The sequence below is a fragment of the Chamaea fasciata genome, unplaced genomic scaffold, assembly GCF_029207755.1.
Source record: "Chamaea fasciata isolate MVZ Bird 193981 ecotype frontalis unplaced genomic scaffold, bChaFas1.0.hap1 SCAF_7, whole genome shotgun sequence".
NCBI classification, from domain to species: domain Eukaryota; kingdom Metazoa; phylum Chordata; class Aves; order Passeriformes; family Sylviidae; genus Chamaea; species Chamaea fasciata.
In genome coordinates this window covers 18,093,843-18,121,753 of record NW_027094092.1, presented here as the reverse complement: position 1 = coordinate 18,121,753, position 27,911 = coordinate 18,093,843, and the positions used below count along the sequence as shown (strand labels likewise).

The 27,911-nt window shown below is 42.5% G+C and overlaps 1 protein-coding gene across 6 annotated transcripts in view; it reads left to right on the top strand.

The window, feature by feature from the left end:
• Positions 1-17,365: 17,365 nt before the first annotated feature.
• The window catches only part of LRRC56 (leucine rich repeat containing 56), a 61,053-nt gene continuing 50,507 nt past the window's right edge, over positions 17,366-27,911 (top strand). Inside the window, exons 1-2 of one of the 6 annotated variants that reach the window (XM_066187794.1) lie at positions 17,366-17,446; positions 19,725-19,866. In XM_066187794.1, the coding sequence (XP_066043891.1) occupies positions 19,833-19,866 (34 nt within the window). In that variant the 5' untranslated portion in view covers positions 17,366-17,446; positions 19,725-19,832. Of the gene's footprint in view, positions 17,699-19,724; positions 19,867-27,911 lie in introns of those variants that run through there. The other 5 variants (XM_066187793.1, XM_066187791.1, XM_066187792.1 and 2 more) reach the window with 5 other exon arrangements.

The following is a 27,911-nucleotide window of genomic DNA, read 5'->3' as shown; positions in this document are numbered from 1 at the left end:
GGGGCGGTCCCCGGGGCGGTCCCTGGGGCGGCGGCGGCGGCGGCGGCGGCTGCGGGGGGGTCCGGGCGCTGCCTCGCCCCGGCGGGTGACCCCTGCTGCCTCCACTCCCCGCGCCCCGGGAGCCGCCGGGATCGCGTCCTTTCCCCTCGGGGACCCGTCTGCGCTTCCCGCCCCGCGGCGGCCCCTCCGCAGGAGCGCCCCGCACCCGAGGGGAGGGGAAGGCCTGGCGGCCGCCGCTCCTGCAGCCCGCCCGCCCTTCCCCGCGGGACTGCCCGGCGCTGCGCTGCCTTTGTCGGCGCCCCACGGAGGCGTTCTGGGGAGGAGGACCAGAGACCCCTGAAATGTAGTATTGATGGCCAGTCACGGTCCTGCCTGATAACGCGATGCGCTAAACTCGGCTCACAGGGTGCATTTATCTGGCCCCAGGAAATGCCTAGAAATATAGGTGACTCCAAATTATTCCAGTGCAATTTAAGGCCACAAAAGAAAAGACGCCTGAATTGACTCTGTATAAGGCAGATGGGGTTCAGTTAAGCTTAGCAGCAGAGATACGCACTGTCTGAGCAGAATTACTGCAATTTCAGATGAAGGTCCAAGCGTGTCGAAAGGCTCTTGTCTGATCCAATTTGGGTCCCACAAGGAGCACTGCTGAAGCAGAGCTAGTAAATATTGATGGACTCAAGCTTCATGTCCTGAAATTGGGTCTGTCAATGCAGTGCTTCCCATTCTGTCACAGCACACCAGACATTTTCTACTCTTGGGCACTGTGATTCCCCTATTACTATTTGGAAACTGGATAGTGGATTGCATAGTCACTGTATTATCCAGCAGCTTACAGAAGTAATCAAACTTTGATGCAGAATATGATGTCAAATAAAGTACACATTCCAGGTAATGGAAAAGCACTGCTCTCTCTGATATATGTTTCAAGCACACTTTCACAATTTATTGTTTCCATTAGAAAAGTATTTAGTAATCTGAAAATCGATCTAAAAACCATTGTTATAGATACTACACTTGACACATAATAAAAAGAAAGCTCATGCCCCGCAGAGCCTGTAGCAAGAGCAGATTAAACATGTTCTAAGGATACCCGTTGAGAGAGTTGTGCAGGTTTTCTCAGGTCTCACAAGCGTGTTGCACCAACGCAAACAAACCTGCCAGAGCACTTTTCCAAAAATCAGCACGCAAACAGACAGGTTCAAAACAAAAAGGCTGAAGCTTTAACCTACCTCGAAACTCTTCCCTTGCTTCTAACAAGCCCTCCTGACTCTGAATGACCTCTCAGTTCTCCACAGAAGCGAGGCCCACAGCTGGCGGAAAGGCAGCATCTCTCCCGAGCGAGCCGAGGGCAGAGCGGCAGCGCACACAAAGGTGATGGGTTTCTCCACAGGCAGACACACGCATGCACCGTGCACCGCCTCTCCGGCCTACCTGTCTCATCTTGTTTTAGCTGTTTCTAACGAGCAGGCAGGCTACTGGAGCATGCAGAAATCTTGCTTTTTGAAGCACCCTGAAAACAGGCTTGTGTTTTTTGGTACCTAGGTGGCTCAGAGGAACTTGTCAGGAAGCAAGCACCAAATAAGTAGTAAAATAGTCGCAGCTATGGGGGAACCTCAGTTTCACGCTTCTTGGGCTTCTCAGTGACCTATGAGAACCAAGAAACACCAGAAGAGGAGACTGAAACTGCCTCTCTCTTGCTCATTCTTCAGTGCCAGATCACATCAGGCTGTAAGATACTTGAGGACTATTTGTTTGCAGACTGCTGGAAGACAGAGATGGAATCACCTATTGGTGAGTCATAACCACGCAATCACAGAGGGGTGATGGCACAGACTTGCAAAGACACAAAGAGTGATAATAGCTCAAAAGTGCATTCTTTCCCCTTCTTCTTTTTGATAAAAAAGCAAAATATTGGGACTAGATCCTCAGCTGTGGCAAAGCAAAGTATCTCCATTGCCTTTGTCAGAGTACAGATTTACACCTTCTGAGATCATGGCCCATTCTGTTTGTAAAAAATTGTTCGTCCTGAGCAGATTATTCCTTCCTTACTCTAAATTTGAGTTTAATTCCTGGAAAATCTCTGGCTTGCAGTGCTCTAACTGTTGTAAGCCTTGCTGGACAGGAAAGGAAGGCTAATCAAATACTGGGTCCACTGGCATGCAGAGCAATATAAAGGAAAATGAGAGTATCTTCGGTCCTTACTGCCACAGTAAAACTCCAAAAACAAAATGTGCAATGGAGTTGAAAAGCTGTTCCATCATTCCCATGCCTTCAATTTTTCATGATTGTTTTCACCAAACTGTATGTAGCTTGCAGTTGGAAGGCCATAACTCATAGACGTGCTTATCTTGTCATGGCTTTTTGTACCGACACTCTAAATCCAGTCTGTAAAGGTACATTACTGATTTTTGTAGGTGCTGTGACCCAAAATTAACTCCTTGATATTTTCACCCCGTCTTTAATTTCTGTAAGAGACGAATTGTAGACAAGACATAAACTTAGCTGTCTACTGTGTGACATACAGTCATGCCAAGAGCTTAGTGAGCAACTGAACTTCCTCGTCAGCTACAGATCAAGGCCACATTTTTAAAATTACAGTACTTGTTTGAAGTGATTTCTACTAGAAACACCTAAGTTGAATTATTCTTTCTTTCTCCCTAGTAAAAAACTCAACATGAAAAGGTCTTCTCGTGATCATCAAAATCATCAGCAAAGTAGGTAACTAATTTTTTAGCTTCACAAGGATACAGACTTAAATACACCCAGATATGCACCATAAATATTTTTGATATACTGGAGGGTTTATCAGTTCTCAGAAAACAGAGAGTAGATTAGTGGTGTCGGTTGCTATTGTTGTTCTGGGTCTCCTGTTCTCACTGAATCTACAAGTTCACCTGACTTTTAATCATGCAGTTTGCTTTCTGGTTCTTTCTATGGCTTTTGAGCTCACCCTAATCCATTTTCCTGGATGCACACTTTTTTTGTGTAACCAAAACTTTCTTGGAAAGTGATTGCAAGGAAGGCTCTGTCACTGTGCTTCCTTTAACAATGTCTCTGAGAGCTTACTGAGAAAAGGAGAGATCTCGGTGAGTTTTGCTTCCCCATTGTACCCACATTCTTCAGCATTTTTAAATTTAGTTCTCCTGCAGATACACTAGACTCAAGAAACCTGCAAGTACTTTTCTCATGCTGGGATGTTTTCTTGCTCACCTCTCCCTGAGCTTAGTTAGAGGTTGAGGAGTGTCGTGGCAGAAAGCAAACTGATAAGCAATCGACTTTTAAAAATTTCTGTCTTTCTAGGGAATGCAAATTGTTGCCTTGTAGTATCTGACAGAGTAACACAAGTAACTTGCCGTGGCAACTAGCTTATGGAACAGGAAAAAAATATATTTATCATTACAAGGTTGCTTTGTTACTATAATAGGGAAAGAAGCTGAGACCTTATCAGTTTTGTTCGTTTGCGTGTCATGCATCATCTAGGTAGCAGAACCTGTCAGTAGAAGTTTGTGTTCAATTCAGTGCAACTCATCTGCCTTGTGGGCCTATCTGATACTTGGATCAAAGCTGAAGTGCAGTCAGAAGGAAAGAAGGAAGTGTTCAGAAGAATTGAAACAAGGTTGGCTTCTCAGAAACACAAAGACAAATCCATTTCCTCAGCAAGCTGATGCAACTCTGAAGATGCCAGTAAGGGATGAACTAATTCTGAAATTAATTTGGCTTGCATTCTCTGACAGTCTCCATTATTTTACTATCTTCCTTTTTTTTTTAAAGTGAAGTAAGTCTGCAGATGTGAAAGTATTTTGGATTTACCTGGGACAAACGATGGAATAGGCTTGCTAAGTCTGTCCTCAAACCCATTCTCTTTACAAGGATGCTTCTGGGAAGGACAGACTCACTGCCACTCAGCTGGCTTGGGTTAGTGAGCAAATTTAGAAATGGCAAAGGGAATCAGCTGAGGGTAGAGAGGGGAAACCCTCATAGTTACCACTTTGGGAGGAAATAAAAACTGAGTTTTGTTAGCTCAGAGGAGGACAGTTTTGAAAACTGTTGTTTGTGCACAGGGGCCAGTGGAACTGCCCTGTGCCGAGGATAGGCTATTTTGTAGATCTGGAGTGGGTCTAGGGTATGCTTTATTCTGGAGCTGGAAAGGATATCTTCTGTGAGACAGATTTGAAAAGTGAAGGAAAAACCAAAAGTTTCTTAATCCCTTGACTACTGATTTAGGCCACAAGTAATACAGCTCCGTGTGATGGACTGAAGTGTATGCTCTCCCTTCTATTTTAAAAACACTCTCTTCAAGTTAAAATTTATGTTGTTCAGGCACTAGTACTAATGCTTGAGAAACAGTGGCCAGCTTTCTGATCTGCCTAGGGCCTAGATGAATTCACAGGTAAAATTCTCATGACTCATGGATAATTCTCTTCTATCTTTCTGGTGAGGTTGTAGAGAAAATACTGCTACATTACAAACCCTGACAATAGCATGACTTGGAAATAAGACTTTGAAAAGAAACTCTAGAGTTCATTCTTGACAATGAATTATTATACTGTGAGTGACTGACTATAAAAAGACTTGGGAAAAATCTGAGTCTCCTGTAACACAAAGAAACCATGAGATGCATGAAAGTCATCTCAAAGGAACCATGCTAAAACTGTTCAAAACTATAATTTAACACAGTCTCCTAGAGACTGGGAAAAGTCAGCAGGCTTATCCTTACTGCAGGCTGTACCAAGAGAGATATAGCCGCAAGAGACATTACAAGTGTTAAATGCCACAAGTGTTTACTGTCATCTCAGAGGCCTGGGAATCTTAGAGATACCTAAGACTTGGAAGCAGCAGTCCAACTGCTAAACAAAAAGACCAGTCAGTCTTGGCTGCAAAGGGTTTTTAAGACTGACACTGAACTGGAAAGATCTCCTGGAATAATCAATTAACAAAAGAAAACACTGAATTAATTAATCAATCCTCAATAAATCAACACAATCTTCCTGTATATCATCTCCAAAGACATGACATTGCTTCAGGTGATCCAAGCAGTGAATGGGACCACTTTGTTTTTAATCCCCAGAATAATGACATTAATATTGGATTAAAATCTACTAAAATAAGAGTGCTCAAGCTTCCTTCAACCAAACCATTTGAAATGTTGCAGAAGATTCTCGGTGGGCAAGAGCAAAGTCGTCACTTCTGGAGGGTTATCTGATCCAGGACAAGATCTTTCATATGCTGGGTTTCCTTTTTGAAATAAGCAAGGCAGCATCTTGTCAGGTGCCTGGCCTTTGCTCCACCTAAACTAGAGAGAGAGAAGATTCCTGTTGACTGAAATAAATTTTGCTAACAGTTGGATTTGGTCAATTTTGAACTGAGAATAGAAACTTGCAGAGACGATGCTCTGGAATCGCAGAAATGAAAGGCTTTGTAATCAGAACTTGGAAGTTGAAGGAGATTCATGTTCCATAGTTTAAAAATACAGACAGCTGCTGATTCCTTTTTTTGCTATTAAAAACCCCACAACCCAAACACACACAAAAGACATATTTCAAAGACTGGTCATTTCCCAGTCAGCCTCCTTGTAGAGACACTGTAGGAATGAGCAACTATCACATCTCCCTAGATGTGGTATGCAGTAGTTGGTAACATGAGGCCCTCCCCTGAGTGGATAATGGGATGGTTGGACTTCAGATTTTGCTGTGTGGGGTGAGCAGGGGAGAGAGATGAGATACGGGCTTGATCTCTGGGTATTTACAAGCAGTGTGGCTTTCTACAACTGCCTGCTAGTTCCAGTCTGATCTGAAGCCCACTGCCCTCTGCAGTGTCCTGTTTGTTCCTGTGGGTGTTTGCTTAAGCCCCCAACAAACGTTCTTTTTGGCTATTTATGCTTTTTCCAGGGAGTTGTAGCAGATCATGTGGTGAATCTGGAGCCTGAGTTACTTAGAAATGACACTGATTCTTTCATGAAATGCCCCCATCTCATCAAAAGTTGCCAGGGTTGGTGAGGTCCTGTGTTTCCTTCTACTCTCTGCTGAGCCTGACAGCATAGATCAGCAAGGGTCAACTACAGTAGGAGGCCTGGTAATGCAGAAATCTGCAAGTGGGGAGCCACACTGATTTTCCTGGCAGTGGCTTGCTGGCATATGTACAGGAGCTTTTGTTAGCTGTCAGCCTGAATGGAATGTCAATCATTCCCTTGGAGCCTGATCTTCAGATCACTGCACTCTGAGAGAGAGCTTTTGCCTTCATACAGCAGTAACTCAGGTCTTTGGAAGCTGGAAGCCTTATTTTTTCTTAAGAAGCCCTTATGATATTTAGTCCCCTTGTGATTTTCTTTTTCAAACTCTACAGAAAAGTTTGAACCCTTTGCAACTGATATGGTACCAGTTTGTTTTTTTTTTTTTTATAGGATAGTTTGGATCACTTACCATGCTCTGGGTCATCTGTCACTTTTGCTGGCAGGAGCTAGATTTCCAGAGTTGAAGCAGGATGAGTTGCTAAGGGATGTCTTGTGCTCTATATCATTTCTGCATTCACTGATGTGCAACAGATTTATCTGTATAGTTCAAGGCCTCTCCTTACCAGATGAGTTTGTACTGGAAACTCAGACCATCCCACATGTTCTCCTGGAGAAGACACTAAGATTATTGGCATTCTTTTTAAAATAGTCTTCTTCTTCATCAGCTAATGCTGATTTTCTTCCCTTCAGCATCAAAGAACAATTGCTATCTATATATCTTTCTTGCAGAAATTTCAAAGCAGTGTTGCACAGCATGATTCAGGCATGCACACATGGTAGAACTAGATAGAATTAAAGACATTTGTGTTTATCCAGTTAAACTACTGGTTCCTTTTCCTTTGACTGTTTTTTAATATACTGGCCACACATTGTCTCTAACCCTGCCATGCAGCTCTCCCTCTCATCATCATGCTCAGTCTGCTGAGACTTTTCTTCTCTTCTGTTAAGCCCCTCACTTAATTCTGGTTTTCCTTCTACTGTAAGGAGATGCTCTGAGCCTTGATTGCTATCTATGCAAGAAAGTAAAGCTGATGTGAAGCAGTAATAAAATAAAATAAAATAAAATAAAATAAAATAAAATAAAATAAAATAAAATAAAATAAAATAAAATAAAATAAAATAAAATAAAATAAAATAAAATAACCCTGTAGACTGAAGAGGAGGATAGAATCCAGCCTTCCCAGCATCACTCTGCTTCTTTGTGCTCTTGACTCCAGTGTATGCTCTATTCCTGCCCAAGCTTAGTAAAGCTTGCTTGTCTGGTCCCTTTCCATTACAGACAGCTGTTTTCCTCTGTGGCAGCCTCTTCCTGATGCTCTTGTGCAGTGTTTCCAGCTCCCCCTTCATCCCTTTCTGTGATTACCTCAAATACATGCTGCTGCAGTAACCAAGTCCATGGGTGACCTCAGCCTTGAGGTTATTTATAGCAAAGGTAGACACTGTCCTGCAGTGCAGCTGCTCGTTGTCAGAGCCAAAGATCCTGAGTTACAGAGCTCTCTGGAAGCTTATGGTGGTAGTGGTATTCCCACATCAAGTGAGATCCAGGTTAGATACTGGAGGCTTTCCTTGGCAGTTAGGCTCTGCTCTTGTGTCACTGTCCTGTCTACGCTGTCCTGAGAGATCCCTAGTAAAGGTGAAGGGCATAGTCCTCCCACACTAACGCCTTCAAGAGCAGAACAGGGCTAGAAATCATCCCTTCAGTCAGAGATGTGACATAGTTGACGTCTCCAGGGTTATTTCTACACCTATTTCACACAGATTCTCTTCTTGCTGGCAGTTACCCCTTCCCTTATTACAGAACTTTCCCACACTGAAGCCATAAAGTCAACCACAGCATCTTGAGGTTTTTGTCTGCAGTTTGGTCATCCCCTTTCTTCTCCATCAGGGAGAGTGAAAAGCAGAAGAGGACCTGCAATTACTTGCATCTTGCAGGACTATTGCAGGTCCACTACATGTTTCTAGGTAGCTTTTTAGACAGATGTTCATGACTCAGCAGTGGTGTGACTGAGTGTGTGTGTGTGTGTGTGTGTGTGCACACAAATCAGCCAGATACACTCTGGGGCTTTCAAGGGGCCAATGCAAACATGTCAGAAGTCAGATCCTCCTGAAACATTCCTAAGCTGAGATGCCCAAAGCAACATATTGAAAATTTCTTCTCTGGTTTCAGACTCATGACTTTGTGTTTCCCACCATCAGTCAGCGGGCTTCAGCTGGGGAAATTCTGAGGTTAATGTATGAAAACACTGATCACAAATGTTACAGGAATCCAAGTGATTGATGGAATTTCAGCCGTTGACTATCATAGCTTGTGTTAATCTACAGATGTTGTATTAACTCTGAGTGATTTCCTAGTTCTCATTAGCAATATGCTTTGATGGGGTAGAAGGCGTAAGCTGTATTTTCCCTTCAGTGAGCTGTTTAATCATTGGAGCTTACTGGCAGTGGGATTTGGGGGGCTTACGTGATCACAAAGTGAATTAAGAGTAGAACAATACCCTCCCTCTGGCTTCTCTGGGACAGTGCACGGGGGAGGGAATGGGTTCAGAGCTGCTCTGTTTCCCCATTTAAGCAGCACTGGTGTGCTCCAGTGAGGACTAAGAAGGAAGCTGCTGCCTCCTTAGTCAAGATCTTCCTGGTTTTCAGGAGCACATTCAGACCGGCTCTCCTGCAGATCAGCACACGCCAGTGAACTTGTTGTAGCATGTTTAGCTGCACGTTCTTGTTGGCTTACTGAGATCTGATCCAAAGCTTACTGCAGATACAGGGAAGATTCATGGACTTCTTCAGTGGCCTTTGGTCTACCCTGTGGAGGCAAAAATACAACTGTGATAGATACATGGGTGAGTGAACCCTACATTACCACCACATTTCACTCTGAGGAGTGGCAAAAGGGATTCTGCAGCCCAACCTTGTGCGTCCCAGAGCAGTAAAAGCAACATGAATCTTACTTAATAAGTAATTCAAAAGCATTTTCTGGTTTGTGAATCATCTGCATCCCAGACTTTCTGAGGCTCTTGGGTAATGAGACAAGAACAGTGCAGCTTCTGTAGTCATTTCTACCTGCTCACTGGGCTGCCAGCCTGCTCTGGCCCTAATTTTGAGCTGTTCTTTTAAACTGCTCTGTGCCACTAAGCAGTTCTCATCCAGAGATCTCAGACATGAAGTAATCCTCCCAGCTTTTCTATAAAAAAAGCCAATTACCATTAAACCTGTTTTACAGGTGGGTAAGCTGAGCTCCAGTCCGCCTGAAATCACAAAGTGTTATTTAGGGCCAAACTGCCTGGGCTGACACTTTCCTGCAGCAGGATTGACCACTTTTCTTAGAGGAAAAGAGCGTCCAGGCGGAGGGAGGGCTGGCCTCTGTTTATGTACGTGCTTTGCACATGACTATGAAGCACATAAACCTCAGTGACTGCGAGGCTGGAATCCAGGTGTCCCTCAGATGAAGATGCAAGTGTAGGGTAAACTAAAACACCATGCTCTGGTCTTTGTGCTGAGCCATCCAGCAGGTGAGAATGCACAACTCCGCCTGATTGCTTACGCCTGAGTCACCTCCTTCAGCATTTGCCATTGCCTAGCATGTTAGCATGCTGCCTGCTGGATAATAAATGACTTCATCTGCTGCAGCAGTGAGGATACTATTAAAAATTAACCCTGGGAAACAGTCCTGCATATTTTTTTTAGTCCTACTCAGACAAAGGGGAAGAGGAGAGGAATCCTGTTGAAATGGGATTTGCAGAAAAGGCAAGTGGTGAGTTTTTAGCAATAGGGATGGTTCAGGCTTCAGTTTAATCACTGCAGTTGTTGGCAATCAGTGATCAAAATTCAGAGGGCTTAAGGCACTTGATAAAGTTAAAAGCAGCGCAGTTAGAAAAGACTCAATAGGCATATTGTAGAGGAGGTCCAAGAATGGTATAAATGGGGATTACTGTGCTGACATGTAATTTATGACCCGTTTGCAGAAATAAATGAATTTATCACATGGATGTTATTACCACTGGTAAGGAATGATGCCTGTAGATGAGACACTTTCCAGTTTTGGTTTCTGCTTTGCACACTTTTCTCATAGTACCACACTTAGAACCTTGCCCTACCTATCGCAGCATGCAGAGTATATTTACAGAAGTGAAGGATTTGTTTTAAATATTTCAGGAAACAGAGCAACTGACAGACAGATATTTCATTTTCTTGGCTTCTCTTGCCTTCAGCACCCACACAATATCCATCAAATTGTCTGGAGTCAAATCCTCACAGGCTGCATTTGAAGCTTGGGCAAGGAGCCAGCCTGGTTTAGAGAGCAAAGTCCTGTCCATCCACACGCACTTACCACTGCCTGTGTGCTGCAGTCTGGAGCAGGGGAGCTCAGCCTTATGCTCAACAAAAAATACCCCTTTAACTCCCTTTGCATTGTTCCAAGAAAGGGATTTGGTCTGAAGCCTGCAGGCACGTGTATTAATGATTCCATTGTTGACACAAAAATTGCACCTTGTCCTGAGACGTCATTCAGCTGGCTTTGGTACAGCAGCAAGCAGCACGTCCCATCCTGAACCCATCCTGAGGGATGTCCCAGCTCCTTGAGCTGCTCTGTTCATGAATGGGTGATAACTATAGACCGTCTGGATGGCAACACAGGCTGTAATGCCAGGTGCACTGACTGTGCAAGCAGATCTGCCTTCTGGATGGCATGCTTTTTTCCAGAAGTGTATTGTGGCTGCTGATTTCACAAATGTACTGTGATATGACAGCACCTATCCAAGGGCCAAGCTGAGGTCTGCATGTTTGTCCTGTGTCACCTGCTCACCTCCATGTGGCAGATGTATTTTAAAATGTTGGGCTTAAGCAACATTTCCTGCTGCAGCAGGAAAAATGATGTAAAGTTCCTTCATAAATAGTGTTACAAATTTGCTGGATGAAAAGTACTCCAACATTGCTCTGTCCAAATTGCAGACAATTCCCACTCTAAGATCTTTCCTTACCTGTGATATTTACAGAACCATGGTTGAAATGTTCCTCAGTCTAATTCCTGCATTTTATTTATTGTCTCTCCTTTCTTTCTCCATCCAGACAGAGCTTTGCCATTAGCCTTAGTCCCTGGCACCTACGTGCAGCTCTTGCTGCAGCCACGCATGCTGCTGGAACAAGGATTTTATTTTAATGATTACTGACCAGGAGTTATCACAATGGTTGTCATCGACACAACACCAAATTATAAACATGGTCTTTGTGGAGGTTTTGGAAAGCCCAATAGCTTCCAGTTAGTTTGGCACCTCTTTGCAGAGTAGATGGTGCATGTTGAAATCACTTCCTTTAACTTCAATAGATTTGAGGTCACACCCATGGTGGGGTTATTTATTTCCCTCCCCTTCACTCCCACACCCTCCAGGTCTCTGTATTTCACTCTCCAGGTTGCCAAGGGCTGTGTGTGTTGCTCATGTGTTGTGAGGTGAGTATCTGAAGGAAGAAAGATGTGACCTGTGCAAACAGCTGTAGGCATACATCCAGCCACCCAATTCTCTAGAAAAGGAAATTGTGATCTATGCCTGGAAAATCTGCTTCCACAAATCAGGAGTTAACCAGTAAACAATGAATATACAGTTGCATCCTAGACACTTGTGTTTCCACTGGCTTTTACGCAGAATGAGAAGGAAATGTATTTTTAACACCAGTTCAACTTGTAACTTGATTTGCTACTGCAGGGAGGAATCAATTGATAACTTAGATATTAGCCAGCTGCCAGTGTTTGGTATACAAGATTCCTTGGATTGGTCTGTGCTAGTCCACCCACAGCATAGGATAGGAAGTGACCACTGCAGGGCAGGACAGGGGAAGCTTGTGTGTATTCCAAGGAGGACAGGTTCTCCCAGTGGTGACGTGTCAGGAGTTGTTGGGGGGATACACATTTCACTTCGTCAAAAGTCCATCTCCGTTTCTAACAGCGGGAAAGTCTAGGAGTGGAAGGTCTTTGCTCAGACTGTGAAGTAAGTGAATGAAGAAGTCACAGTATTACAGGAGCTACACGGCTCCTACAGATAACAGCAGTTTGTGGACATGGGAGGATTCCCATTCTGAATTTCTGTTTTCTTCTGAAGGGATTTGCTCAGCCATATGCCCACCACCCAGCTTGGGCACTAGGAGCTTCTGTTCGACCTATATAAGGGTTAACACAGGGTCTCTGCTAAGGTGTTTCAAGAAAAGAGGATGGAGTGTTAAGCCAAAAGTGCAGGCATTCAGGCCAAAGAGCAGTGATAAAGTGCAGGTTTCCATGGCCAAAGAGGAGGCCTACAAACACAGCTGGAGTCCCCTGTGGAAGACGACGTGCCATATTCACTGCCATGTACTGTCACCAGACAGTGGGGCTGCTGACAGATCCAGCCTTGAAAACTGTCAAGCAAGGCTTTTGAGATTGGTGTGAGATTTGTGGGGATTGGGATGTGCTGGGATATGTTTTATGGTTTCCAATACTTGGAAACACTACCTGAGCATGTGTCTGGGTCTCAGCCAGCAGGCTGAGTTAGGTAATGAAGCTGAATTTTTACTGAAACTTCTAGACAGTGCATAAAACATACAGAAGCATACCAATAATACATCTTTTCTCATCACTAATCTAACTTAGCTGCTGGAATGTAAGTACACAGTCCTTTTTCTAAGCACACATTATGCAGAATCGGAGCCAAGGCTGTAAAGAGGAGTGCCTGGAAATCAGGTCTCTCCTGTCATTCTGGGGACAGGGAAACATTCTTCATTCTCTGTGAGGATGGGATTCCTTCTAGTAGTCTAGAGGAAGTTATACATGGCAATGACCCAAATATAGATGAATCCCAAAGCTTTCCAAAGAGGCTATCCAGGGAAAAGGCAACCTGAGCTGCTTAAATTCTAGGAAAAATCCCAGTATGGTATGGCGGTGTGTTGCATCACTGTTCATTCCTGTATAGTATTTGCTGAACTCAACTCCAGGCTGCCTGCAGCAGAAGGAGTTGTGTAGACTCAAGGGTTCCTTTGACAGAACAGAGAGAACCATCTTTGCCTTTGCTCAGTTCATTCACTGATGCTGAGCTAGAAGGAAGCACAAATCACCTCGTAGACTGGTGAGCGGAAACAACCTTGGGGCCAGGCATTTGAGGCAAAAGGAGGACTTTGGCTTTTAGAATGTTAGGACAGGGAGCCATGTCTGCCAGGCTACAGGTACTGGCCCTAGGATTACATGGGCAAACACAGGGATGCACAGGGTGTACAGTGCTTGTTCCAGTCTGCAGAACTGCCTGGCCCCATTTATCTACCTGCTGATGTCCTCCCTCCACGTCTGCAGACTGCACTCCAGCCACCTTATTTCCTGCCCTGCAGGACAGGGATTTGTTGAGGACTTTTGCCAGAGCTGTTGTCTGTATTGCAGCTCACAGTGGTGCTGTTGCTGTGATGGCTGAAAGCGCCAGTGTACATGAGTTGCATTCAGAGTAAGCTTTGAACTGTGCAAAGTGCATACAAACTAGTGGTGTAATGGCATGCAAACTGGTGCTTTGACCTGATTAAATTTTTTTAAAGCCCCAATTTCTCCACTGGTTTACATCATGTGTTGTCACACTGACGGGAAGTGAAAACAGCAATCCCTTTCTGATTTGGTAACATTTTATGGTGGCTTTGCATTGGCACAAAAAGCAAGTACACATTGGAAAGCTGTGTTTCCCCTGTCTGAAGACAACTAGATAAATTTCACAGCTAAATCCTGCTTGGAAAAACAAACCTAAGAAGTGCAGTGTGGCCACAGGTTCCTTTATGCAGCAGCAAGTGATGAGAAAGAACAAATGTTGCTCCTGAAAAACTGTGAAGAAAGAGTCACTAAGTGTAACTCCTTTCCAACATCAATTCATTTTCCCCTTAGTTTAATGTTAAAAACAACGTTGGAACTCAATCATTGACCATGGAATTCATCCCAGAAGAAATGCAAGGACCACCAACAATGTGGTCCAGGTGTGGATTATAAATATCATCAGGAAGAGACCTTCTGTGTCCCAGGGGCATTATTCCTGCAGACAGTGCTCTTCCTTTTATATTTTGATTTTAAGCCTGCCATTTTTAAGGCTTCTCAGCAAGACTTTCTCTTGCAGCAGATTCCTACCACAACAAGCACAGTGATACACCTAAACTGAATGAAGCCCTGTAGCAGTACTACAGTTGTAACAATGGTGGGTTTTGTACCTACCAATTCCTTGGTAAAAATTACCATCTGGCAGCTGCAGAGAAGCTTTGGACTTGTCCCATACCGTGGGACAGGATACCATACACTGGAAAAGCATATGTGTGCAGACAGCATCCTTGAGCTTTCTGAAACCAGGAAATAGTTTGACCCAAAAGAAACTGAGGAAGGTAGAGGGCCTTGAACAGAGGCACAAACCAATAATAATTTATACACAGGCATTTAAAGTTACTATTGATTCAGCTTGAGTCAGGAATTATATAAACAAGGGAGTATAAGCATACTATTCTGGCTTTCAGTATTTTTTTCAGATAAGAAGCTTTTGTTTCCTTTTTTCCTGTAAAAATGTAAAGGGAGAAAAATATTACATTTACTAATTTATTTATTTACAACATTTCATTATAATTAAGGCAGAAATAGGAAATAAGCCCTTCTGGCATTAGGCAGCCCTGGCTCAGTGGCTCAAATATTAATACAGTGCCCTATCTCACCTTTGCTACCCCATGGCTTTCATCCCAATCAGTCATCTCGACTGCGCAGTAATGCAACTACTTCTGAGTGGAATCTCTTGGTCATGAACCAGAATCTGCTTCTCTAAAGCAGTAGTACAAAGGAAGGAAAGATCCCTCTGGTGTGGCATCTGCACTGGGTATTGCTTGAAAGTAAGTGGGATTCAGCCAGAGTTCTTCCTTCCCAGCAGAGCTGAGTCAGGGTTAAGCTAAAGAGATATCCCAACACAATTGAAGCCTGTCTTAGGCTTACCTGTTCCCTAAGAGATCCTACAACATGACAAGGTACCATTTGCTGCTTTTATTGCCTTCTAGTACCCCAAAAATTTACCAAGCCAAAGAGGGTGTTCGCTTTTCATGAGCAAGCATGCAGCAGTGAGAGGAGACAAGTTCCGTCACTCAGCACTGGCTCAGGACCTTGGAAATGCCTGGTCACCTTCAAAGGCCACACGCGGTTTCTGTGTGACTTTGGTGTCATCAATAGTTTGGTTCACTTGTTTATAGAAGCAAGGGCAACATAAAACTATGAATTCCTGTCTTTCAGTGTGAGTTAAAATACTCTATAAAAACTGTTATCAAAAGTTTTTCCAGGTCTAGTTCAGTTTGAAAAGATACAGTTTTGTACAAAATGCCAAATGTTTCCTGACGAAGCTTTCCTTTCTGATTGCAGTTTATGAATTCACATAAGCCTGTGAAAAGGAGCAATAACAAATGCCCAGATTCATTGAATCAGAGAAGATGTTTTATTAACTGGATTCTCTCATTGCCCTTTCTTTTCATGCCAGGTGCAGTGACAGAAAAATAACTTCAATTCACAGACTCCTGTCATCTTCCGGATCTTTGGATCAGTTGTTTTTCCCTCTCAGCCTCATTAATTGCTTCTGAGGATGAACTTCTAAACACCTGCTGTGGTCGAAACTGTTCTTACATCATCTCCTGAACACAGTGACTTCAATCACATGAAATCATGAGGTTAATGCCACAGTCGAGACTTCAAAGCTGTTTCTGCAGACCTGAGGTGATTTTTTTTGAAAATGCTACAGTAGCTGCTATTTCTTAACCAATAGAAGAATTACCAAAGTTGTCAGTGTTCTGCTTATCATGCAATACAAGAAGATGGGAAAATTTTCTAGCAGAACCGCAGTCTGGATGGGGGTGGCAGTACCGTAGGATGAGTTCTCCACTTAATCTCAGATCAGTTTTGATTTTTGTCTTTTTGTGTAAAATGGAGATGAATATCCTTGTTCTGTATTACCTACTTGAACCAGATGACCTTTAAAAGGTCCCTTCCAACTCAAACTGTTCTATGATTCTGTGATTCTATGAAATTGTTAGTTGTGCTAGAAAAGGGATTCTCACAAGAAAAAAGGTGATTACAGGGCTTACTAATGAGGGTAAGAGATCAGGCTTCAAGGGCAACTATCTTCAGAGAGACACTTTGAACAATCTTTCAGAAGGGGGGAGACACTGATACATATCTAAATTACTCTGATTGGTTATGTACAATAGCAGAAAACTTTCCTCTGACCAGAAACTCCCCTCTGGTTCTGTGTTTCTGAGTTGTAGGACAATGAAATTTTTAAATGTTAACTATGCAAGTAGCAGCATTGATTATCTATCGATCAATAATATTAATAATAGACTGGATTGATTGGATGTTGCTTGTGACTGAATAAAACCAGAAGAACAGAGAAATCTCTTCTTGTAAAATAAGCCTCCCAAAGGAAAAGCATGTTTATCTAGGCTTGGGTTTCAGAGGAGGCTTCACCCAATTCCTGTTCATTTGGGTAGCACCAATGGAATTAATCCAGAGTAACGCAATTTGTGGAGTTCCTGTAAAGGTGAGATCAGAATCAGGCCCACTGTCTCCAGGTAGGTCCAAAGTATGCTAATTGCCAATATTAAGATTCTAAAACTTTCTTGGATAAACTGAAACATAACTTCTTTCTTATAAAAGCTTCATGAATGTGCAACATGGTTCCTGGATGGAGATCACATCAGCTCTGCAGTTATTAATTTACGGATTTTTCACTGACCTTAGCTCAGCTCTGGGAACAGTGCCAGCACAATTACAGTAACTCTGAATAAAGAGACATAAAGCTTCTGTATCTACCCTGAAACTGTGCCAGAATTTTCTCTTCCTCAGTGATGGAAAGATGCCTTTTTTCAATTGGTTTCAAATAGTTCAGACTGCGTTGGCCATAAGGAGATTATTTCCAGAAAAAAAAAGGAAAAGAAGAAAACTACCATGCAGATGTGTGCATACAAAATACATGTACTCCACAGATAATCTTTGGGAAGTGTGTCCCAAGAATGCATATGTTGGGAAACCGAGTCAAGATTATTTGAGCTAGTTACCTGGAAAAAAAAATATAGCAGAATTGGGAATAAAATTCCAGGGACAGATGCTTGATTCAGTATTGTTTTCACTGAATCACACTACCTTCCTGGAGCACGTCAAGGCCCATTGCCTTCCTTCCTGTGAAGATGGGCAGCTGGATTGCAATGACACCAGGTGGAGCAGAGTGTGCTCATCACCTTGGAAAATCAGGCCCCTGGTGATTGTCTCTGATGTTAATTGACCGTCAGACCCTACAAGAGGGGAGTCAACACATTTCCTGACCCATGGTCTAAGTGTTTTCCAAGCCCTAGAGTAAATTGAATGTAGTTATAGAGGAAATGCTGATGCAATCCACCAGCAGCTGCTGCTCTCCCACATCCTCACAAAGAAGTGTGAGTTGCATGCAAATCCTGCAAAACGCCAGCCTTTTCCACACGTCAGGCAGGACTCTGTGCCTTCCCTCCAGACCTCTTGCCTTCCTGCCTCCAAGAGAAACACTGCTAAGGGCTGCTCCCAAGAAAACGCTGGGGACCATCCTGAATGTAAACCCTTGAAAAAGTAGGCTTTTCACATGGGACCACTGAGCATACAATCACATCTTCCTAGGTGCCTGATTTACGAATCCTATATTGAAATGTGTAAATGTAGGTATCTTCTAAGTGTGAGTGGGAATGGTAAGAACTGCACTAGAGTTGCACTCTTGCACTGAGGTGTTTGATGATGGGGGTTTTTTCTTTGCTTGTTTGTGATTTTTTGTTTGTTTGTTTTTGGTGGTTTGTGTATTTTGGGGGGTTGTTTGTTTGGGGTTTTGTTGCTGTTGTTATTGCTTTTGGGTTTTTGGGTTTTTTTTTTTGTTTTTCTTTTTTTTAATGCAAACTCATTTGATGAAGCCGGCCTTGTTACCTGCCACAAGCTGCACTTTTTAGTCTTTAACACACTGTAGGATCACCTTTGTGCATGATGATGTCATTACTTTTTCATCGGCTGGCAAAGGTTTTGTATGTTGTGTGGAACAGAGATGTCTTCAACCCCTTCTTCAGCTGTGTCACCCAGATCCCCCACAGGGCCCTGCTGTCCTTCCCGTCCCGTTCCTGCGCTCAATTCCATGCTCACCCCTGCTCCCCCCATGTTGCTCCTGTTGTTTGCCTTGCCGCTTTTCCCACTGTAAGCGCGCTCCTCTGCTATTCCCAGCCCCGAACCCTCGGTGCCTCGGGAGACTCTCCAGACTCTCCTCCTCCTCCTCCGGGCGCGGGCAGCGGGCGGTGCGGTGCCATGGGGCCGAGGGATGGGCGGGCCCGGGGGCCGCTCCAGGTGCCGGGGCCGCGGCGTTGCCGGGCGACGGGCGGCCGCTGTCGCTCTCTCCCCGCCGCTCTCCCGTTCTCCCCGCGGCCCCGGCACGGCCGCCAGGTAGGAACCGGCCCGTGAGGAGGGAGGGAGGGAGGGAGGGGGCGGTGGGAGCCCGGAGGTGTCTCTGTGTGTGTGTGTGTGTGTGTGTGTGTGTGGTGGGCGTGCGGCTGGGTTGCGCTCCTTTCCCAGGGCTTGTGCGCGCGGGTTTAAGGGGCGTTGGGAAAAGGCCCTTGTGGGGACCGTGGTGGGACACGCTGGGCGGCAGCGGGACACACGGACTGGTGTGGGACATCTCGACGCTTCCCAGAGTTTGAAGACCCCACCAAAGCATGTGCATCGCTGCAGCAATCCAGCCTGTGCGCAGGTGGAAACCACCTGAGGTCTGAGACTGAAAGTCCCTGTTTGTGTTCTGGTGGATGTAACAGCGTGTTTAATTTTTACGTTTCGGTGGAGCTCTGAGGAGGGCAAAGTTGATGAATAAATAATCCTGGGGAGGTGTAAGTTGTCGAAGTATCTCCAGATATCTCACAGTGAGAGAACGAGCTCCTCCATGGTGCCTCCTCAGCTTCTCTTGAAGGGCTGAAGAGACTTGCCGGGCTTTAGCACTTAAGGGTTTAAAGCTTCGTTCAGCTTCTTGCAGAAAGGGTTCAAGTGTGGTCCCTGTCCTGCTCATGACCCCTCTGTGGTATGGAAAATGGTTTCTGTCAGTAAGAAATTCACTTTACGCCCTCCTAGTTTTTGGCAGTCAGAAATTAGTTAATTGGATACCTTCAGCTCTCCCTTTGTCTTGTCTGTGAGGCCTGTGCTATCCTGGCTGTACAATTGTCTTCTATAGATATTGATTCCTCATATAAATGTTCCTGCTATTTTTTCCATTTTTACTGCTTTTACATGACAATGTTTTCTGACAACTGATGCAGTGAAAGTATGCTAAATATTGACATTAGCCTTTTATCCCATGCTACCCCAATGCTGATGTTTTCTCCAACACAGAATCAACTTCCTCCTACCAGAAAATCAGTGTTCTTTTTGTTCAGTAAAAAACTTCTTTCGCCCCAGCTATGTAAATTCTTCTCTATCAAGTCCTTCACCTTCTCATGGTCTCTTTGGGAACTCTAATGAGTTACACTTTCATTAAGCTCTTCTAGGCTCTACTGCTTTGTGTCCTGTTCCACTTCTAAGCCCGGTTGAGCACGGACCTCTGCTGCTACAGTGAATTAAGTACTTCTCTTTATTAATTGCTAAGTGCTCAGAATCTCTTGGGTTTGTTTTGTTGTTATGTTTTTTGTTCTCCTGAAGACTGTGTTCTTACTGTTGTTTTAGCAGGACATGGAACAATTAAATAACACTATGAGCACCTGTCAGTCAAGATAAATGAAGATAAACGACTGTGACTACTAAATTAAAATCTCTCTTGGAGAGGAATGGGAAATGATGCAGAACAACAGGGGCATTGGAAGAAAAGGTAAAATTTCAAATGTGCAAATTACTGAAAATGTTTCAGAATTTCTTAAAATTATTCTCCCATTTAATGGTATTGTTTTTTTCTTCATGTTATTTTGTCTGGTTTCAATTCACCTAAAATCTTGGATTAAAAGTACAGTGTTCAGCCATGTCAGATCTCAGAGTTGCTGGCATTAACAGGTTTTGTTGTGGAGGTTGTGGTGATTTTTTTTTTTCTGGACTTTGTGCTCTCTGTCTTGGCTTTAACACTGAGAATGACTATGCTCCTGTAGGACTGACCTCTCAAGGGATTGATACATGGATACATCTACCTGTATCTCAATTTGGCAGCTCAATTTGTTAGTTGTACACTGCTGTCACTAAAAGAATAGGCTCTATCCATGGCCTGGGACGCCATCAGCCTGTTCTTACACAATTCAAGGGATCTGGTCCTATATAAAGCAGGATACAGATTCCATGTGAGTCCAGATGCGAGTTTAGCACTGGACTGGAATGATATTATTGGTGATGATGTAGGTGCTTTGCTAACTGAAGTTCCTTAGGAGACACAGTTAAAGAAATCACGTTTATCCTCAATATTTGAAGTAGTAAAAAAGTGCTTCAAAATAGTAACATTATGTAATATATCATAAATCTGGGATTGCTACATTTGTCACTAATGGGAATGGATTAATATTTATTTGTGAGGAATTATGAAGAGGTTTTTTTTAAATTGGAAAATTACTGAGCTTTTCACAGAAATTAATTATTTAGAGATATCTGCGTAATTTTAGTTTACTATTATAATGGTTAGTGTTTTTATACCTTCTATAGAGTCACATGTGGGCTTGAAAAAAATTGGAAGCAAAACCTATTTTATATCAGTAGGGTCACGTGTACTTGCTGTAATACAAATCAGAAGACCACATTTGCCATGGTAGATGCAATAAATACTAACGAGTCTGTATTAAAAGAAAAAGATTGTGAACTCTGGCTAGTTCAAAGAAATATTATCTGATATTAAAAAAAAAATTAGAAAGCACAAGTTTCTTTGACTACAGCTTCTCACATCTGGAAGCAGTATTCAAAGTATAGCAAGCTGGCTGGTAATCTTCCATATTTTACATCTTTAGTTTTAAATTATTTTTTTGAATGGAGCTCTTAAACTACCTTGGTTTTCTTTTTCTTCTCTTTTTTCCCCAATGTTCCTAACATATGTGGTGATTGGGCATGGTTTTGTTTTATTTTAATGGAGCATCCACCCAAGTTCAAAGTGGGGAAAAGAAACATATGTAGAATGAAGGGGCTTAAGTAAATTATTGATACTTGGGAAAGAGCATTCAGCTATTGTGTTTGTTATCTGAAAATATAATCTTGCAGCTGGTCAAACAGAAAAACAGTGTTAAAACTTCTGAGAGTAGGGGTTGAAAACAGAGGAAGTTAGTGTGCTGTCTCTATGGCCATATCTTGAATTCTATGTGCAAAGCTGATCATCCTGGAGGGTAAATGGCAGAACTGAAATTCTTTCCATGAAATGCTTCAGAGAGAAGAGGAGATGAAATGAGATGATGCAAAAGAATGCTATAATTTAATGAATGGCATGGACAGTTGGATGTATCCTCCATAATTCTAACTGCTGTTGACCTAATTTCTAATTTTAGCTTCCCAGCAGCTGATGCCTGTCTTGCACAATTTGAATAAATACAATGCAAAAATGCACTTTCTCAGCTTTTAAAACTGCTTCCTGATGAAATTTCTGTTTTCTCTTTAGTCATTGGATGACTATTTGTCATGTCCTGAGACATGACAAATAATCGCTTCCCCGTACACCTCCCCAGCTGTTGAACACAATTCACCTTTTGGACTGGGAAGATACTGTTTGCCAGAAATTACAGCAGCATGCCAGGGAAAGGATCACTTTGGACTATCTCTGCTTCTGATAGTGTTTTTAAAGGATCTGTTTCTGACTACAGTAGTTGCCTTGGCCCCGCAGGATGGTTGCAGTGCCACCTCATCAGTAACCCAAACTGATTTCCCAAGGTTCCTTTTCACTGTGAATCTTCTGCCCTTGCTAAAATCTTGGCAATGTCTGCTATTAAATATGCTTCTGTGGCATCACCCACTGGCCAGTGTTTTTCTACAAGTTCATTTAGAATCTATCTCTTTTTGTACAATCTGTCCCATATGAGCAACATGTTGGAAATCAGAAACTTCCCAGTGACTCTTCAAATGGCTTTGCAGGTCAGGAAGGAATCTCTTGCTTCAAATACCTTGATTACCAAACAAAACGGACTGAAAATTGTTTGAGGACAACCAGAGTATGTTGAAACTCCGAAATGCCATATATGATGCATTTTCATCTTGCATAGAAGTTTTTATTTCAAAAGGCTCATAAATGCAATGCAATAGTAACTGAGAAAAAAAAAGGTCCGGTTTTATTGTCCTTTTCTTAGCTGCAATCTGGAAATTCTTCATAGTGGTGGATACTTAAAACTGCTGTGAAGACCAAAACCATAGAGTTTTTCTTTTCTGCAGCTTTGGGCTGTCACTCAGTTCTGAGTCCATGGGTTAGAATATATTTGTTCATCTTGAAAAGATGGTGATTATGCAAAACCTTGCTTTGCTTATGTCCTTTTTTTAGTATGTCTAATAACATGCCCAGCATCTGAATTTTTTAAGTAATTGCTGATTTATGCCTTTTGAATGCAAGGAAGGTAAATACATCTTCCAGTGACATCTACATTTAAGGCAGGATCTCTGTGTGTGACAAGCACAAATATGTTGATTCCTGCGTACCTTGTCATTTGCTATCCATGACAGGACCCCTACATATGGACCAGAGGATTTTAACTAGGCCAGCCTAATTTCTCCCTTATTTAACATCTGGACACTGCTGGATAAAAGCTTGTGGCAACCTGTGCCCATGAAGGGCTAAATGTGGTTTCCTGATCCCTGGCGACCTTGATAAAATGGTGAGGGACTTGCTATCTAGTTATCTAGTCCACTGAAACAATTGGAAGTGCATTTGGCAATCCAAGGTATTGGTACCTTGGAGCTCTGTTTTTCCATAACCACTGTTGTCCACCAGCCGTCCCCATATCCCGCTCTCTGCTTTGCTTGTCTAGGGCTCATTGTGGGGACAGATAGTAGAAGGGTGTGTTGAGACATTTTCTTGCAGCAGGAAGTTTACCTGTATATGAAGAAAACCCTTCAATCTGTAGCATCTTGCAGTTTCATCCAAGGATTTAGATAATCCATACTCATCCATAGCCACTGTCTGGAGACTTGCAGTATAGAGAGAATCAATGAACATTTGTAGACAGACAGAAATTACCACTGACCACCTTCCACCACAGGACTCTGTAAACTAAAACTAATTGATTTGACTTCGGTTTATTTTTTTCTTTGACATGTAACAGAACATATAATAGAAAGTGACCTGCTTTTATATCCTGCTATGGGGATGTTTTCTCAAGGAATACACTTAGAGCAGGTGCCTGGCTGGGTGTGCAGCTGCAGTGGGAGCTGCAGGTTTGTGCCCTGGCTGGGGTACATGGTGCTGACCCTTTGCACGAGGACCTGTGGCACTGGCCAGGTGACTGGACACTGGGACACAGCAGGAGCCAAGGGCTCAGCAGGAAGACCCCAGACTATCACAGCATGGAGGGTACAAAACCTGGGGATTCCTTTGTTGGGGGTCCCTCCCCAGAGGCACCAGCTTGAGCAGTTTTTGTGCCGCTGCACCATGATTTAATTACTTGGAGGATCCAGACATCTGAGACTCTGCTGAGGGAAACTCAGGGCTGAGCCAAACCTTGTCTGACTGTGTGAGTGTGGGGTGTGCAGGGACCAAGAGGGGCACCCATGGGGGCACTGGGGTCACTACAGTGAAGGGACTTTGGTCCCAGGAGTGAAAGACTGGCGTGGTGGGAATGTGACTGCCAGAGTGGCTCCTGGATGGTCAGACAGGGAAGATTCCTTAAAAATTTAGTGAGCTAGCCGCAGAATTATGTAATATAGGAGCTTGCCAGCTCAAGTGATAAAACATTTCTCATCACCCTGCTCAGCAGGATCTCAGGGGAAAAGTATTATATATGCAACTTTAACTATGAAATTATTATTTTATATATCTACATTGAATCTGTAGATATATAAAGGAGAAATGGGTGACATTTAAAGGCATTGCCTTTTTATTACTACTGTTATGTTTTTAAAGAATATTAGACATTTTTTTGTCTCAGCTCTGTCTGGGTCTGTAGCATGCATTTTCTTCGCTGGGTTCACTGCTGCTTTGAGTGACAGCACAGTTTGAACTCAGCTCCTTGCATGGGGGTATTACATTGTCCACAAAGCTCCCAAGAGCTTTCCCTGAGGAGTCTGTGGGAGAGATCCCAAGGTTTACCTGCCATGATTGTGGTAATTGCAGAGAAGGATTTATATTTAATAGCAAAGAACTGTCAGAGCACTCTTGCAGCTTTTAAAACCATAAATAAGGAAGGTAAACAATGAGATAAATCAGTGCACTTGCTTTGTATGCACATTTGGATGCTTGAACTAAGGCCTCAAGTTGACTGAACAGTTACACAAAAACATAATTGTAAGCGTTCGTGTCATTCAGTGTCATTAAAGTCAGTGAAATTTTAATTATAGTAAATGGGATATTGTAATCTTAATAATTCAGCTTTCCCTTAAAAGCTTTTTTTCTTTAGTGGGGCACAGAAGTGGAATATTTATAAATGCTCTTTATAGTGTTTGCATGATCCTTTGATATTAAAGTAGCATTACTGAAGTATTTGTTATCTTGTTCTGCTTAACCAAACCAAAAAATTAAAATCAGATTGTATAGTCATACACAGAAAAAAAAGTTATATTAATAACAGGACTGGTGTCTTATTTTTCATCTTTTTAGAAGTTGCACCCACTAAAATAGACTGATGTGTTGCAGGATGCTTTATATTACATGTGTGTTGCAGGAACTGTTTTTGCCATTATGAGTGGATTATTGTAACAGTAGTTTCCTGATGACATCATAGTAAATTCCAGCTGCCCAAACAGTTATTTTCCAGAAGAGGTTATCTGCAGTGCACTTGTGCAAAATTACACTTAGGGCACTCATAGTTCCCTTGGGACTGGTAAACCAAACGTTTTGTCAAATCCGTAGTAAATACAGAATTCTTTGTTTTCATTCTGTGTCAGTGGTAACAGTATGGGCACTACTGTATTTTTGATTCAGAATTAAACAGACAAAAATTACGTTATGCAAGACAAGTGAAATGGAAGTCTGCAGTGCAAGCTTCCTGTCATGAAGGGATAGATGGCACAATGGTTCTCAAATGGGTGTTTTTCCTAGAGAATGTTTTGTCTGGTGACCAAAAAATACAGATATGGGCCCAGAAACTGCAGTGCCTCCCCTGTGGCTACCCATGCCCTTTGTGTCCAGTGAAGGCATGGGTAGCCACAGAGCAGGAGAGGATGCTGGTTGAAAAGCTGGCCTGAGGCAGTCGAGATTCCTTTTTGTATGGGATGTTAATATCAGAGGTATATGCCTTTCCTAGAGTGACGGAATTTTGATTAATTTTGATTAATTACCATTGTTTGGGTTATGGGGTTTTTTGTTTGTTTGTTTTGTTTTGTTTTTAAACAGTAACTTAATTGTTTGGACAAGATGTTTAGGTAATGTTGTGAAGGCTGCATTAGAAATTATCATACCTAGTCACACAGTTCAGAGATTCTTTCCCAGTCTTAAGAAGCTGTAATTAATATTAAGTCAAACATTTCTGGCAATTGCTGAATTTGAAATGTGCATTAATATATATTTAATGAAGAATACACAATCCTATCGCTGACTCTTCAATAAATCTTGTAGCAGGAAAATAAAATCTTGGAGTCTTACCAGATTGTCAGACCCTAAGAACATCAAATAACTATTCTCAGCCAATTTCTTTCTAGAAAATTACAATATTCTGAGGGGATTTTAAATAACACGTTGTTCCAAGGATCATTTAATTTTAATAATGGTTTTTATTACTGGTATTTATATATGTTGAAAATGTCCTGCAGTTTTTAATGAACTGTCACAACATGTCTGTGAATTGAATAACTTACCATGATTACACACGCTCACTTGGGTAAGGAGAGTGGCAGCAGTGGAGAAGGCTGGCAGATTAACTCTTTGTAGAATTCAAAATCTTCCATCTCATTGCTCTGGTCATTGATTTCTCCTGCACTCAATGATTATTTGCTTCTAGTTATCCAAACAAGTAAGAGCCTGCCAAGTTAAGACTTTTGATGCAAATCCTGCAGAAACAAATTTGTTGGTTTCTTTCAATCTTTTATTCTTCTCAGTGGTCCCATGCAGTATAAGATTCCATTCTCTTCCAGCAATTTTCCCTTCCCCTGACACACTCATGTGCTTACTGGTATTGCTGTGCTGTCCCACTGGATTCACTGGAGGTTTTTTGCTAGGTGCAGTCAGCTTCCACCCTGGTGTGTCCCACAAAGAACTGCGGGAATGGTTCTTTCCAGGAAATGGATCCAACATACAGCCAATGCAGCCACCTTCTCCGTGAAGGAAATCTTCATGTTCATGACTTTTCAGACCTCTTTAGTCACAACAGAAGTCTTTGCAGTCCCTGTAAACTGTCCCACTGAGGCTGATACTGCTTTGGGTCAGCATTGGCTTGTCCTTTGCATTTGGCAGAGCTGTAGGTTTATCACATGGACCTGATGAAAATGAACAACGTGACTCCTGTGTTTCTAGGAGGACAAATGTTGTGCCAGCCCCCCTTCTTGCTCCTACACAGTGCTGGAGATTTCAGACGTTCATGGATTTTAGGAAATATTGGCACCTCACCACTAGGATTCCTGCTCTCTTAATTTTTCTACAATCTCATTTTGAGCATGTTATTTTGATCCATGTTCAGGAGGGGATTCTTTCTTCTCTGGAGAAAGCTTTGAAGTGATAGAAACATGTAAAAAAATAGTTTTGCTTGCTGACAATAATTCAACTTGATCCCAAACAATTTGTAATGAAAATACTTTTCTCCTCACTAATCCAATGTTACAATAATTGCAAGACCAGATCAATAGCAGGAAGTATAAAACAAAGTATTACTTCAGATATTAAGCCACAAATTGATCTCCTTGTCAAGCCTAAAGGAAATGCTGTATCAACATGTTTCAAAGATTTGAGGATTTTCTGAAGTGTGATGGTGATGGCCCAACAGAGGGAGAAGAGTAATTTGCTTTATGCAAGTGTGTTAACTGTGTTAACTCTTTGCAACCTGCATCTACAAAATCCTGCTGTTTTCTCATTTTGCACTCCCACATTACATCAGTGTTCTCTGGGTATTGTTCCACTTGGTTTTGATAACATACAAGATTATCTCTGGATAATAATAGTCTTCACTTGAATTAGGAAGAACCGCCAGTACTTGCACACAATCCTACACGAGTCTTGTGCAATTGGCAAAGGATCCCATAATTTATGTGACGAGAACATTCTACTCCCAATCAGTTATTGACCAAAATAATTCCTTCTTAGGAAAATAATGACAACACCAGAAGGTCTTCATATCACAGAAGATTCTTGAGTTTTCTCGAACAACTGATGACTCCTATACTGATTAAATCATACTGACCTGTTCTAAAGAAAGTAGAGGGGAAAAATGTCTGAGAAAATCTAGAATTCTTTAGAAAAAGAAACAGGTAATAGAAATTTATGTATTGTAGATTTTCTTCTAAAATGGAGGACACAGTGTTGTTGAGGTCTCTTTTCCCTCCTCATGGGCTGAAGTATGAAAGTTGTCCTTCCCCTAATATAGGCATACTGAGGTTTTAGAAGCTGCAAATATCACTACTCAATTCACTTTATAGTGGTTCTTTTATAAGCCAGTAAGAAAGATTGAAAGGTGTTGTGTGACACTGAAGAATTCGTTACTGAACATGTTTTTTAGTTATTGAATATTGCTGTGGCTTACGTGTAACGCATTTGGGCAGTCAGCTTCTCCTGCAGGAGTACTTGCCAGGTAGGCTCAGTGACCTGGAAAAAATAGGGTTTGCTTTCTG